General features: G+C 44.2%; 1 protein-coding gene across 1 annotated transcript; it reads right to left on the minus strand.

Moving 5' to 3' along the window:
- Positions 1–7,812, minus strand: GPR161 (G protein-coupled receptor 161; the record flags this gene model as incomplete). Its single annotated transcript, XM_080612299.1, has 5 exons — positions 6,507–7,812; positions 5,250–5,974; positions 3,705–3,809; positions 957–1,076; positions 1–248 (listed from the first exon to the last, which is right to left on the minus strand). The coding sequence occupies exons 1-5, from the start codon at positions 6,944–6,946 to the stop codon at positions 1–3; spliced, it is 1,638 nt and encodes a 545-aa protein (XP_080468425.1). The 5' UTR covers positions 6,947–7,812.
- Between the last annotated feature and the right edge of the window lie 7,899 nt (positions 7,813–15,711).

Consider the following 15,711-nt stretch of genomic DNA (forward strand, 5'->3'; position numbering starts at 1 on the left):
TCAAATATTCCCTTCATCAATGCTCTGCAACTTAAGTCTCTGGCTAGCATGGGGCCTGACACCACGCCGTGTGTTCATGGTGGTTCCTGGTAGAGTCCGTGCAGGGAACAGAGATCCTGGTAAAGCATCTTCCCCAAACAAGCTGATCTTCACATCAGCTTCAATAGCTCTTGCTAAACTGGATGCGTAACTGTCCAGAGATTTATGGACTTCAGCTTTTACATGAAGAACAGAATTCTTTGCAGATTCTGGAGGAAAAAAACCAAGCAAACAACATATCAGAAAACAAAGAGGATCAACATGGCTGTGCAATTGCTTGAAGACTATATTAACCCTTTTGTCAAGGTATCATCATGCCCTCTGAAAATACTTCACATGTACAATACTTTACATATGATTGCAGCAACTTTGCTAGCACAGAATCAAGTAAGTTAACTGAACATAAGTGAATTGGTTCATCTATTTTCACCCAGATCTGCTGAGAAACACACTCAAAAGTAAGTGGAGTAAAAAAAAAAGGTAAATGAAAGTGAAATTATATTCAGACCATTTAAAGTCTGTAGATGGAAGAATTTCAAGTCTGTGAATGACAAAGTTCAGAGGAGGCAACAAATGAGAAACATTTGGATAATGGAATCAAAGTATGAGGACAAGAAAATGTATTCCTTGGGAAATGCAGAACCAGATGCAACAGACACCAGATGAGCGGAGTTGCAGAGAAGATACTGCTGTGCAACGTAAACGATAGGTATGCAGGGAATCCCAGCTTCTAACTTTTGTCCTTGTCGCTTCTTGAGAACTGGAAGAAAGACTAATCTTACTTTCTGTTGTACCTGCATGAATGGTCAGGTCTGCCAGGTGAACAGTGGTCAAATGTAATTTAAGTTTCTGGGAGGCTTCCTGAGCACAATTATATAGTTGATTCTGAGCATTTCCATATTTACCCCTAAACCCACCTTTAATTTGCTCTACTTCATCTTCAAACGTCACTGAACTCCTCCTTCGAGGAGGACAGACACAGTGTGGGGCTTGAGTGCCATCTGAGCTATAATCTTCAAGAAGCATTGTCTCTGTTCCTGAAACAAAGCAAGAGTTCTCAAGCAAAACAGAGTAATGCTGGGATACAATATTTATGTGGTGGCAAAAACCTTCCCATCAATAGCAGCTCCTTCAAAAGATGTCTAAACCCAGCATTTGCGAGTAAATTTCAGCTTGAATTAAACACTGCACAAAAAAAGAATTAGGTCAGAGTTTTCACTCGAACGATTTGGAAATCTTTTATCATTAGCTATCTAAAACCTCAAGCAGCTTCTCTAAACGCTCAGCTGCAGAGCTTATAATGTCAATAGGACAGCCAACAAAGGTGCAACCTTACCTTCAGAAAATGAAAGATAAAGCTGAGGGCAACTTCCCCCTGATGAAGACAAGAGACTAACACTGGCGACCTGAGAGGCAGACAACCATAGCTGCCAAATGTCAGGCTTGTCATCAGACCTGGATGAAAATGTGAATGGGAGAATTTTTGTGTTCAATGCAGTCTGTATCTAAAAATCTGGTTTTACTTTCCTGAAGTATATTTTAATGGGGAAAAAAATCTCTTGCTGGTTGGGAATGATTTTTATCTGATGAGTTGTCTTTTTTTCCAGTTGAGGAGTTTTTGGGCTTTTTTAATTTCATCACCCTACATTTGTTTTGCACCTTTCCAATATAAAATAGAGTTTACAAGTACAAGGAAATTAATCTTGGCATCTCTGCAATGCTTCTACACAAAGGGCAAGACTGCAGCCCAGACCTCCCTTGCAATGCTGGTCTCTGCTGTGTACAGGAGAAGCAAAACAAGCACTATGGGGAGATGCCAGGACAGTGCTGGGCGAACAGTCCTCAGGGAAGTCCATTTACTCCTCTGATGTGACAACAGGCCTAGGACAAAAAGCCTTCACAGCTTTTAGAACTCTTCCAGAGGGTGGCTTCCCATATCTCTTCACCCACTTGACTGCTTTTGATCCCCAAATGTATTCTTTTTGCACTAAGGAGGTGTTCCAGCACCCATTTTACAGAAAGTGAAAGACATAACTGGGAGTGTACCTCTAGACACAACACACTGCTCCATAATTCTACTCTTTGCTGACAATTCACTGCAATATAGCAAAGTGGTAAACTCCAGTGTTATGTCACTTCTCCCTCCAGCAAACAAAAACTAGCCACTGCCCTAATACACAGTCCCAAATAAGCTAACAACCTCCTCTGCTGTTCTCTGGATCAGCTGGATTTAAGGCTATCTGCTGAAAACAGTAGACTCTTACAGATTTCCAAGGGTACCGGATCCTCCTCAGCAATACAGTGTGCAGTGGAAGGGTGGCACTAGGAAGAAAGATACTTTTTCTCATGGAACAGAATTTTAGTGCGTTTTTTTCCAAATGCACTACTTGAGTACATTTTTTTCAAATGAGGGTAGTGAAGAAACTAGCCTCTTGTTCTTACAGGGTGGATCATCGTCCTTTGAGTAATAGATCTTAAGGCAGCATTTACAGCAATTAAAACTTGGGTGTCACATCACATTTTGCGTATAGCTGGGACTACTTGGATTCTTGTCCTCTCCTACTACTTCATCTCTTTTTCACAACATGAAAAGCTCAGCTTAAGTTTACCAGAGCAGATGAAGACACAGGCCACGGGATCAGGTACTGCCGCAGGCAGCACTGAAGAGGTACTAAGACTTCTTTCTGCTCTTTAGCTCCTCACAGTATAGGCATCCAGTGAAACAGTATTTCACAGTGGATCACTGCATTGACAATCCCTGGCTCTGGAATGTAGTTGTACTTCTAACAGCACTCAGTGTGTATTTAATTTGCTCATTTGTTTAAACTGCTCAGTACCATTCCTCAAAAGATAATAACAGAACATCCTCTTAACTGAGATACGTTTACCAGGATGCTATTCTCCTTTACATACAGCTGCAGAATACCTACAACAGGCATAAAACTACCAATGTAGAACAACCACCAAAATAAATCCCAGCTCCATAGACTTCCTTTACAAAAGTGAGAAACAAACCTCTAACACCAAACATTAGATAGTCACCCTCTGGTGTCTCTAGAACAGTCATACTCTTAAAAATAACTGCAGTGCAGTTAAGGAGAGGTAGCTGATTTAACTACCAGGAAAATCTAGCTACAGTTCTGGATAGAAAATTACCAGCAGAACGTTCCCCTTTCCCAAACCATCTTCAGTTGAGAGTTCTTAAGTAGTAACAAAATCATAAGCTGACACCACCCAATGTGTTTATGTTTACACTGCAGGATGACCAAGACATGGTCTCTCACAAACTAAGAAACAGAGAAGCACATTCTCTACAGCACTTTGTTGCTCTGTTCCCCATGGGTACAGGGAAAGTCCCTGAAGAGCGATCAAAACTAAAGAAGAAGGGCACAAAAACAGCAGTCCTGCTCCCAAGACACATTATCAGGGAGGGTCATCATTCCTTAGAGTAAACGATATTTTGCAAGTAAATATATTGAGAGCAAGGAAGGAAAAAAGCAACTGCAGCAGTTTTGTTAAGTTTTGTTGTTAACAGCTGGAACAGATGCTTCATGTCATCCATCCACCAAGAGACATCTGTGTGTTTAAATACAGACTGTCCTAGAGAGTTCTGCCAAGGTACAAGTGCAATCTTCTGCTCAAGAGAGCAAGACACTTTTAGTTACCTGAATCCTGTGAGCAGCTGAAACCTGTGTCTCCTGTGCTGCTGCTGTTTCCTAATGGCCGCCCACCTGCCATGAGGGCAGTGAGATGAGGAGATAGCCCCAAATCTGCAAGAGAGACTCGTTCTTGTTATACAATGAATGTTTAAGGTGTCTGCTGTAGTAAAAACCTCTTCTAGTAATGCCTTCTCTACTGCCTTATTTATTATACTACATAAAACTTACCTTGCTGATCCAGAGTCCACAGCATCTGGACTTCCCAACTCAGAAATCCAGTCAGCAGCTTTCAAGTATCCTTGCAGTCTTCCCATATGGCAAGTCTCCTTTTCTACCTGCACGATCTCCCACTAGCTCCTTTTGCAGTCACATGTTTTATCAGCCAGACAGGCTGAACACGGAGCATACACACTTAGAGAGATGGGGATATTTACCATACACCTTCTAGACAGAGAGTAACCTGGCAGCCACCAGCAGCTGTGACAGGCCATTAGAGTGACAGGAAGCTCATGAGCAAGGCTGAGGCACTGAGATGCCTGGCTTCTTTCAAATCCCCAAAACAAGAAGGGAGGAGATTCTAGGATTCTTATAGCTGTGCTGTCTTTGGATCCCACTTCCAAGATTTTGTTGTGGGTTTGGTTGTGGGTTGTTTGGTTTGGTTTTTTTACCCTATTAGCTTTCAGCTAACACACCTGATAAACTTGAAGCTGTCAACTTCTTATTGCCTGGAAAGAGAAAGAAATTTCCCGTTTTTAACCACCACCAACCCCCCCCCCAGTTCCCAATGTATTCATCCATAGCATCTCCTGGATACAGATTTGCCAAAGCACCTGCAGCTTGTGATGTGGTTGCAGCTGCAAAACTCTTTCATTTAGATGGGAGCCTCTCCCAGGTTGCAGAAAAGACAACAGAGCCTTGGTGCTCTCCTCTTCCTTCTGCATTTTAGATCTTCCTTCTCAATTAAATAACTTCAGTTCCTGCTTCTGCATGAAATGTCCCAAGGGACATTTCATACAGAAGCATGAAGATGTTCAATTTTTGGAAGCTCCTGAACAGGACCATGGAAATTATAAAAAAAAATCAGAATGTTGTTGCATCGCTATTTTAAAAATGGTAAACTGACCAACTGAAGCTCTCAGCCTCTAGCTTGGGGAGATATCAAATAGGTTTATTCTTTTACATAGTTTTACTTTGTTTATGATCGTTTCTTCACAACCATTAAGCCTAAAAACTGAATTTACAGAAATAGTTGCACCAATGACACTGTAGTAGATCTCAAACAGTTGAAACGCTTGAGAGAAGAAAATAAACTGGTTTTATCACCATGTTTTCTCTGGCAGAGAAAATTTTAGTAGGAGAAAGAGGTTATTTCCCACAAAAAAAGAGAAATTCTCCTTTCAAGTGTCCACAATAACCTGAACAAAAGACTGCTGAAACCTCCAAAAACATCCCAGTTTACAGAGCCCAGAAACATGCCAAGCACGCACAGACATTTAAGTCTTATTCTTACTGGTATTAAGGAAGAGTGGCTTTTGTGGCCATGCATCTTACCTGTGATCCTGTTGGAAATGCTGAATAACCTCGATGTCCTGTGCCGCTGAACAAAGGTCTCTCGATAGTACCGATCCCCAAAACACATTCCTAGTAGTTCTTTGCGCACTGTTTTGTTCCACAGTCCATAAATTAGTGGATGGCAAATGGCACTGGAAAAGGACAACCATGTAGCTAATGTCTCCAAGGCAGGGGAAATACTATTCTTTCCCCAAAGTGCTTCTGATGTAATTACTACCATGTAAGGCCCCCATGTAATCACGAAAGCACCAATGACAACCAAGATGGTTATGAAAGCTTTGCACTGGTTGGCTGAATAGACAACCCCCTGGAAAGTATTCCTTCTGCTGCCTGAAGAGGATGTGGAAGTGTTGGAGTTCTTCCTCCCATTCCTTTGGGAGTCCTCCTCCACAATGATGACACTACCACAGTGGATTTTGCGGGCCTTAATCCTGGCCACTCGGAATATGAATCCATAGCAGATCATCATGATCACGAAAGGCAGCAACGCGCACCAGATCTGCCAGAAGGCAGTGTATCCAGCCTCTTTATGCCAGGCTGCCACACACATCCACTTGAACTGGTCAAACTCCAAAGATGACCAACCGAAAAGTGGAGGGAGGCAGCCAATAAGGGAATGTAGCCACACATAGATAAGAGCTACCACTGCTCTGTTGCCTGTTATCTTCATTGGGTAAATCATCGGGTACAGGACAGCATAGTACCTAGTGGACAAGAAAATAAAGAGTCAATGGAAGCACAAAAGAATAAAAAGAAATATAAAAAGAATATAAAGAAATAAAAAAAGGACATATTTTAACGATGTTGATATCTAGTTCTCCTTTCTCCAAACCCTGAAGTGAGTTCAGGGAGCCTGTTTACAAAAATAGTTACATGTAAAAATATGTATCATTGCAGTCAAGACTGTAAAACTTGGCTAAAGGCATACATGCAGCTATTAAATCTGTCCCTACATGCGAGTGCATGGGTATAGGGTATAATCTGGACTTTTTAAGTCATTATTTCTTGTTTCTCAAGTAGTATGTTATTATACAATCAATAGCTTTAAAAACCTCTAAAGGCATGTGTGCATTTTGCATTATTGATGACACCACTTTCTTCTGTTGTGCATCAAAATTTCACAAGGGGCTGAAGGAAAAAGGACTCCACAGTGGTATGCAGCATTATCCACTGATATGAACACCCTATGGAATGATGAGGCAACTCATTACAATTCATCAGAAAAAAAGTGCTTACCGGTCTATAGCTATGAGTCCAAGAGTAAGCATGCTGGCTGAGCTGATCAGCATGTAGAGCAGTGCTGAGAAATTGCACCAAACAACTCCAAAGATCCATTCTCGCCTGATGGAGCTGGTGACAACAAAAGGTAGCACCAGTACAGAGAGCAGAAAGTTGGAGAGGGTCAGGCTGAATACAAACTTGTTGCTCAACGTGAGAAGGTAAGACTTCCGATACAGGGTGATGACAATCACCAGGTTGCCCAAGCAGATGAAAATAGCAATGACAATTATAGCAATGGACTCGGTGACTCTGACTGTCCCGTCTTCCTGCGTGGTGAGGTTCCTCAGACCCTTCACATTGCTGAGGGAGGAATTGCTGCTCATGGTCAGAGTATGCAGAGCTGGATCAGCCAAGACATGCTGAGCAGCTAGAAGCAGCACAACGCTCAGAAACATTCAGTCAAGACTTCTTCAAATTCTCTGCAAAGACTGGAGGTCCTTTTGCCTGCATTAATAAAATTTACCTGTAGAATACAGGAAACCATTTTAGATAGGAAAGCGAAGGGGCAGAAAATTGCTTATGGGTACACCAAAGAGGTCAGTGACAGTACCAAACCAAGAACATGGAAGAAACTGTCTGAAAGACAACAAGTGGGGGGACAAGGAAGAAAATCAGCACATTTTACTTTAAAATTTTCTAAGTATCTTACTTGTTTCTAAACCGTACTTACCAGCTGTGCATCTCATTCAGTCCCTTCATCTAGGCTGTGAAGAAACAGGAATGTCACTATCAGTCTTTGATTCGCACTTTAAAATAAGTAACTTTTGTTTGGTTGGTTTTTGTTTTGTTTGTGGTTTGTTTGGGTTTTTTTTATTTCTGCCTGTTTATCCTGCTTGTTACCTATTCTGCCTACACAGCATTTGCTGGTGGTCTGTGGATGCCCAGCTAATCATACCCTGCTGACTCTTTCTTAACAGTTGCTATGTAACATTCAAAGACTCAGGGATCATTGCATGTACTCTCCTACCATCACTTCTCCATGTTCATAATCACTTTAGCTACAGTGGTGATTCTGTTTTACTGCCAGTACCAAAGGACTGGGGAAACTGCCTTTCTGTACATGAAGACATTTTTCTGTACATATTCTTTGCAGTGAGTGTGGTGAAATACTGGCACAGGCTGCCCAGAGAGGTGGTGGGTGCACCACCCGTGGAGACATTCAAGGCCAGACTGGATGTGGTTCTAGGCAACCTGATCTAGTTGAGAATGTCCTTGCTCATGAGAATGTCCTTGCTCATTGCAGGGGGCTGGAGTAGATGACCTTTGAAGGTCCCTTCCAACTCAGACTATTCTATGATTCTATGAAGTTCAAAAGACACTTCCTTGCATTAGGAAGTCCACCTCTTGAGACAACCTTTAACCCCTGACTTCTCAGTGCTAACATCCATCCCACCAATTCACAACCTCCATTTGTGACCCTTAGTTTTTTCTCCCAATTCCTCAAGCAGCCATCTCCCTGCTGCCTCCAACTCCTACCTACTTCATTCAATCCTTCCCCCACCCGCAGGCCAGCATACTGAAGAAAAAGCACCACCAAAACCTCCAACAGATATGCAAACCCGAAAACTAGAGAGTCCACCAATTAATGTGAAGTTCATATTAGCATTCTTTTTGTAAACTAGAGACTTGGGAAAAGTTATCTCAGCTAACTCTGTGCCCATCCATAGCTCCCGAAAGGCCAGGAGTACTCACAGAAACACTTCTGTCTGCGCGGCTGCGGTGGCTTTAGGCGGCTATATCAGGCGGGAGAGCCACGTTTTTCCCATTTTTATCTGTGCTTTCCTAAGAACATAATTAAAGACATTACTGGGCCGTGCTTTGTAAATGTAACCTAGCTCTTCTCTAGTGAAGCTCTCTGCCAACTCTTCCAAAAGTGCTTCTCCTCACGTTTCTCTCCAGACGTGCCCGCACACCTCTGTGAGCCTGCCGAACACTTTTTGACGACTGCAGATTTTGGAAAGACGGCTACCCCTGAGGAGCTAAGGCCGCTCCCTGCACCAGCGCCGGCCCGGGTACCTCTGACACTTCCCGGTCCCCTCACGGCCCTGCTGCACCCTCAGGGGAGAAGGTGGCCTCCGTGAGAGGGCAGGGCAGGGCAGCATCCCGTTCCGTCCCGTCCCGTCCCATCTCATCCCATCCCTGCCCGGCTGCGGGCAGCGCGGCCAGGCGTGCCGGCACACACAAAGCCGGCCGTATCGGTGGGAAGGACGGGGGTCGCCATTTTGCCCCCAATAGCCAACAATGGGCGAGAGCAGGGTCCTCCGCTCCGGGCATCCATCGTTCCTCCCTACTCCCCATCCCGGCGGCCCGCCGCTCCCACCACCCCTACCGCCCGCCCCTCCACGGCCGCCGGTGCTGGCACCGCACTCACCGCCCTCCGCCAGGGCCCCTGGTTACAGCGTCCCAGACCCTTCGCCGCCGCCAGAGAGGCCCCGAGCCGCAGTCCAACCGTCCCCGCCCGCCGCAGCCATCGCCATGCCCCCTCCCCGCCGGCCCAGCCCGACTCGGCCCACCCGGCCGTGTCCTCCCGCCGCGACCCCTCCCCTCCATCGCCGCCCGCCATTTTCGCTGCGGCCGCCGCCGCTGCTATCACCACTGCGAACTGTAACTGGTCTGCGGCTTCTTAAACAAAAGACGGAGAGTCTAGTTTGGAAAGTCCCAAATCAGCAACAGTTTCTGGCGACCCAGGTGGGACCCTGAACTCGGACTGGACCTCGCTCGGCAAACCATCGCAGCAGAAGGGATTTGCTACACGGACTCCAGCACCCACCGGTGACATTCCCCGGGGACTCTACTGACGAACCCCCCGTTGTGGTGAGTTTTTGAGCAGAGCTCTGTACAGAGACATTGTTAGTGTTGTTTCGGTTTTGATCTCCCTCCCCGAGCAACTTGTATCAGAAAATACGGATCGGAGGGGTAAAAGGTACTTTAAAGTGTCCCCGTGCAGGATTAAGGTGACGACCAATCACGTGGAATTTGGGTTTTTGGCATAGTCCTGGGAATTGGTTTGCTTATTTCGGAATTGTCTTTATTGTGTTGGTAAAATGAATTGTTTTGGATGCTCCGGTAAAGGATGTTTTGCTGCTGCTGCACTATTTCATGAATTCATAGAATAGTTTGAGTTGAAAGGGACCTAATAGCTCATCCAGTTCCAACCCCTTGCTACAGGTAGGGACACCTGACACTAGACCAGGTTGCTCAAAGCCCCGTTCAGTCTGGCCTTGAACACTGCCAGGGCAGGGGCATCTACAGCTTCTCAGGGCAACCTGTGCCAGTGCGTCACCACCCTTGTAGTGGAGAATTTCTTCCTAATGCCTGATCTAAGCCCACCTTCTTTCAGTTTAAAGTCACCTTGTCCTGTAATTACCTGCCCTTGTAAAAAAGCCTCTCTCCAGCTCTCTTGTAGCCCTCCTTTAGGCACTGGAAGCTGCTCTAAGGTCTCCCTGGAGCCTTCTCTTCTCCAGGCTGAACAACCCCAACTCTCTCAGCCTATCGTCAGAGGAGAGGTGCTCCAGCACTCTGAGCATCCTTGTGGCCTTTTCAGGACTCGCTCGAGCAGGTCCACGTCCCTCTTTTGTTGGGGGCCCCAGAGCTGACCACAGTACTGCAGGTGGGGTCTCACGACAGCAGAGTAGAGGGGCAGGATCACCTCGTTTGACCTGCTGGTCACGCTCCTCTTGATGCAGCCCAGGATACAGTTGGCTTTCTGGGCTGCGAGCGCACACTGCCGGCTCATGTTGAGCTTTTCATCAGTCAACACCCCTAAGTCCTTCTCCTCAGGGCTGCTTTCAGACCGTTCTCCACCCAGCCTGTGCTTGGGATTGTCCCGACCCAGGTGTAGGACCCTGCACTTGGCCTGTTGAAGTTCATGAGGCATTGGCCTACCTCTCAAGCATGTCAAGGTCCCTCTGGATGACATTCCTTCCCTCCAGCACGTCGACCAAACCACCAAAGATCAACAAGGCCAAGTGCAAGGTCCTACACTTGGATCAGGGCAGTCCCAGCCACAGCTGCAGGTTGGGTGAAAAAATGTTTCAGAGCAGCCCTGCAGAGAAGGACCTGTGGGTGTTGGTCGATAAGAAACTTAACATGAGCCAGCTTCAGTGTGCGCTCACAGCCCAGAAAGCCAATCGTATCCTGGGCTGCATCAAAAGGAGCGTGACCAGCAGGTCAAACGAGGTGATCCTGCCCCTCTACTCTGCTGTCGTGGAAATCGACTAGCAGGTCAGGCTGCTAAACAAACAGCAGAAGGACAAGTGTTACTAATACTGCCAGGAAAACACCCAGTACTGGAAAATAGTCCAGAATATCAAAAAGAAGATGATCAATTAGCTGAGTTACTGAAGGCAAGAAAAATGAGAAAGGATGCTGGATCACTGAAGACAACAGTAATCTTAACAAGCCCTCTCCTAAAGGAAATGATAGATCAGGAACACAAGAGTACCCATTGGGGTGCAGAAACATTAGTGGACAATCTAAAATTGTAAGTGTTAAGAATAGGAATGGGAAGAATTCCTAAGAGTATTGTGAAGAAGTGTGAAATATGCCAAAGGAATAATCCTCAAATCTAACCGCAACCTCTTCCCAGAGAAGTGAAGAAAGGAAATACAGCAGAACACTATTGTGAAATAGATTTCTCAGAATTACCCCGACAAAATGTGCATTGGTATTTATTGGTTTTGGTAGATACTTTTTCAGGATGGCTGGAAGCTTTTCGTTGTGGAACAAATCAGGCTAAAGAGGTAAGGTATTATTAAAAGGGATTATCCCAAAATAATGGAATCCGAATAGGAATGTCATCAGATAGAGGGCCTTGTTTTGTAGCTAAAATAATCAAAAAACTAGCTTAAACACTACACATAAAATGGCATCTCCATACCCCCTGGAGACCCCAGTCCAATGGAAAGGTAGAAAGAATGAATCGGTCAATTGAGAGACATACAAGTAAAATGTGTCAGGAAACCAAATGAAAATAGCCAGACATACTGCCTTTGGCCCTGTTAATAAGAATAATCCCCAACAATAGAGACAAAGTAAGTACATTTGAGGTTTTATATGGGCAACCTTACCAGGTGATGAATATGAACCACGTTCTGCCAGTATGCCGGGACAGGGGTATTTAAAGGACTATGTAATGTCTTTAGGAAAAGTGTTATTTTCTGTCAACAAGTATTTGCAATTACATGCACGATTAGGATTGGATACAGCAGTTCATTGCTTCAGACCTGATTTGGTCTACCTGCGGATGTAGAACAATGAACCTCTAAAGGAACATTGGAAGGGACCCTTTCAAGTCTTGCTCAACCTACACCATGGCGAAACTGCAGGGAGTGGAACTGTGGATCTGTAAAAAGTAGTAAGATAGAATTTTTGCAGTCAGCCATTAAAGTTAACTGTCAGAACAAGATAACGAGATGGTGGTTAAGGTGGGAACTGGGTTAGTGGTTACAGTTCATAACAAGTTCACCAATGTGCAGCTTTGCAAATAAGGGAAGGGGGCTCTTAAATTAGAGTAGTGGGAGATGCAAACAGGGGTGGGAGTTCACATGGGATGTTCAGGTGCCTTGGATAGGCTGTAAACCTTGGAGTACCCAACCAGTGGGAAACAAAGGAGGGTTGTTGCAGTCAGGGATAGGGAATATAAGGAAGAACTTTGTAGTCACTGGGTGTGCCTACTTATTAGGAGACCTGTTTTTGCAAAAATGTTTAATAAATCACTGTTTCACTGTTGCATCTAACCTGAGTCTTTACAAGAAAAGTTTTGAAGTTTCTAGCAGATCCACTACACTTAAAAGAAGGCTGCAAATCCAGAGAAGTGGGAAGTAACTCCAGCAGAACCATTAAAAGTGAAATTCAGAAAAAGAACTTGATAAAATGTCGGACTTTAATGAGATACGATTGATATTACTAATAATTCTTGATATAAATGCCAAGATAACATGATTTTGAAATTGCTGCAATCCTTTGGAAAAATGCACAATGCTAGTAGCCCTATGGCTTGCCAAAACCAGCAGAGCATCTTGTAGAATGCGGGGTGTTAACTTTTAATTTATCTCTTCTATGGAATTCCGTCCACAATGGGTCCCAGGTAATAAAAATACCTAGGGATCAAAGAATGTATTGTAGTAATAATACACATTGTTGGACAAAAATGTGTATTATTACACATTAAACTCCAAAATTATTACATTATTAAACTCCTTTTTGGAGAAGAGATTACTTGGACCGTATCAAAAAACCTACGTTGTAGTGGTAACTACAACACTACATACAGGAGAAAAGATATGTTGGGATATAAACTCAACTCCTCTTAGAAGAAAACAAGAACTTGTTACAGAAAATAAGACATGGGTTGCCAGTGACTACAGTAATATATCTTGGGACTAAATTTACCAAACATGGAAAATGACTGAAGAAGGGAATTGGCATTATGCTGAACAAACAGATAGGTGTTTTGAGAGGGTAGGGAATCCAAGAGGGCAATGAAGAATATCAGAAGCCTACCCAAATGGAATATACAAAAAGATAGAATAATGAGACTTTACTGCACAAAGGTATATAACTGTTCTAATTATCCCCAAGATTTTCAAAGGATTAGGCTCTTGGCTAGAGCCCTTGGGTGACATGGTCTAGTGTGAGGCATCCCTACTCATGGCAGGGGGTTTGGAACTAGATGATCTTGAGGTCCTTTCCAGCTCTAACTCTTCTATGATTTTATGATACTATGATTACTAACTTCATGTCTGTATGGAGAAAGAGCATGATAACTCCTTATGGCATCGTCGAAAGGGATACAGTAGATGGTTGGCAACAACTGTCTACTGGAACTAGGGTAGAATGGGTCCTAGAATCTCTGCAGCCCACAGTCAGTGTCCTTACAGAATAGATTTGCAATAAACAGCATTACTGGACAAATGGAGGTTCTGGCAAATGCTACTAAAACCAGATTTTCGGACCTAAATCAACAGGTGCAAGCCAATTCAAAGATGACTTTGCAGAATAGACAAGCTTTAGATTTATTGTTAGCCCAAAAACATGGCCTGTGCGGATATTTACATTTGGATCCTGACAGGTGTTGTACACCTACACCTAATGTCACTGAACCCTTGCAAAAACAGTGAGAAAGAATTAAACAAGTGACTAAAGCAAGTAGAGAAATTAATGAAAGAATAGAAACCAGTATCAGCTCTACTTCATAAATGAGGCTTATCTCTGCCAAACTGTCTCTCGAGCATAATGTAAACTCTGTTATTATAGTTATTATAATGATTGTAAGAATCTGTATAGGAAACGTTTGGAAAGCAATAGTATATGGGAGTACTAAAATTGTATTGATACTGGATTATTTAGTTAAACTAGGCTGAGTTAACATGGTAAAAATTTTTTATGTAAAGAAGTATAAGCTGGAATATACAAGACACTCCAATATTTAAACTAGAAATCTTTAACTAAACACCCCACCCTATTGTTGTTTTACAATGATACAAAATATGGAAGTGAGACTTCCAAAGGGGGAAATAATGCTTGCAACATCTTAAAAACCAATGCTAAACCTCAAAGGACTGAGCAAAATGTGTAAATGTTTGCAACATCTTGCGAGAGGATGCTTGGTACAATTGTAGTTCTGCTACATAACTGTGATAATGTACAAAGACTTCTCTAAACAAAGAACATCCTTCTTGCTTCTCTGGAAAGTGAGTCAGGACTGATAAGGAGGAACATCTGTCTCCAGCCCTTGGAAAACAGCCTAGAAGAAAATGAGCAATAATTAGGTGGGGGAGTGGGGGGCAGCCTGACCACCAACTCAAGAAACCCATTGACTCAAGAGAAAGGCAGAGCCTGCATGCCTGATCAGCATAAGACGTGAGAGGGACCTTTAATATTCCACCACCAGTATGGGATAGAATACTAATTAATGAACAAATCATATAACTCTCAACCAATGAATGCCGATTTCTTTGTTTGTCAAAATGTATAAATAGCTTAAAGTTACAATCATGATTGATTTGTGCTTGATTTGTGGAGACTTCCACAGAGAACTCTGTGCAGAATAAATATCTCCTTTCCTAACTAGACTCTGCGTCTTTGTTTATAAAGCCCCCAATGGGCAACAGAGCCAGCCTCTACCTGTGATGTGAGGTGAGCGAGCAGAGCCTCCGGGACATTCCAGGTCCTTGCAGAAGGCTCCTCACCACCACAGGAGTTCTGCCATGTCTCAGCTGAAGGTGAGCACTGCTTCTACCCCGGGGCACAGCCGCCACACTCCCTGGCACCACAGGGCAATTCTCAGCCCTTCTTTGCTGAACATGCAGGAATCCAATTAAAACGAAGGAGAATCCATATTACACAGACCAGGTGAAGTGACTTGCCCTGTAACACACAGAGTGTGAGTTAGCTACAGAGCTGAGCCAATCTTAATTGCTAGGCTTCCTAGCTCCCAAAATGCCATTAAAAGTAATACAGATACAGGCTGTGGGAGTTTTCCCACACACTCCGCTGAAACAAGACACTGGTGAGCACAGTATGAAGGGTAAGTGATTAAATGCCATGCTTATGTATCCCTAATTCCCGGGTTCCCCACAGCTTGGTTCCTCCTGCACACAGAGGATGACTGCTCTGACTTGAGCTTTGCTGTGTTCTGATTGCATTGTGGTTTGGAAGAGGTGGAGTGTTTCACAATATGGGCATCACATCCCCATGGCTGCCACCTCACCTTGCCCTGATGCTGTAGCAGGTCCAACAGAAGGAGCTGGACCATGTGAGTTGTACCCCTATGCCAAGAGCAGTTCTCAGGGAGTTAGGCAGTCCTTTCAGTGATGCAGAAAAGCAACCAGGATAGTAAATATGTGTAGTTCTCAACCAGTACAGCCAGTGCTTTTTGACAGGATTTTAGGCTTGCCATGCTGTCACATTTGGCATTTTTAAAAGACCATCTTTGAACAGGATCCAGGGAGCTACCCGACCATTGCAGAAGATTCCACGCATACATGTGCACATATCTGAGATGGCACAAGGCTCGTGTCTTGTGTGTCGGTGCAGGGTGATGCTTGCTGAACCTTTGGGCATGGTCAAGAAGACCGCTCCTACCCTCCCTCAGCAGCAGGAGCCTTCCATAGCACACGAATGTGCTGCTCAGCTCGGTATCCCCGGGGGTGGGGCT

Source organism: Psittacula echo (genome assembly GCF_963264785.1).
Source record: "Psittacula echo genome assembly, chromosome: 3".
Taxonomy (NCBI): domain Eukaryota; kingdom Metazoa; phylum Chordata; class Aves; order Psittaciformes; family Psittacidae; genus Psittacula; species Psittacula echo.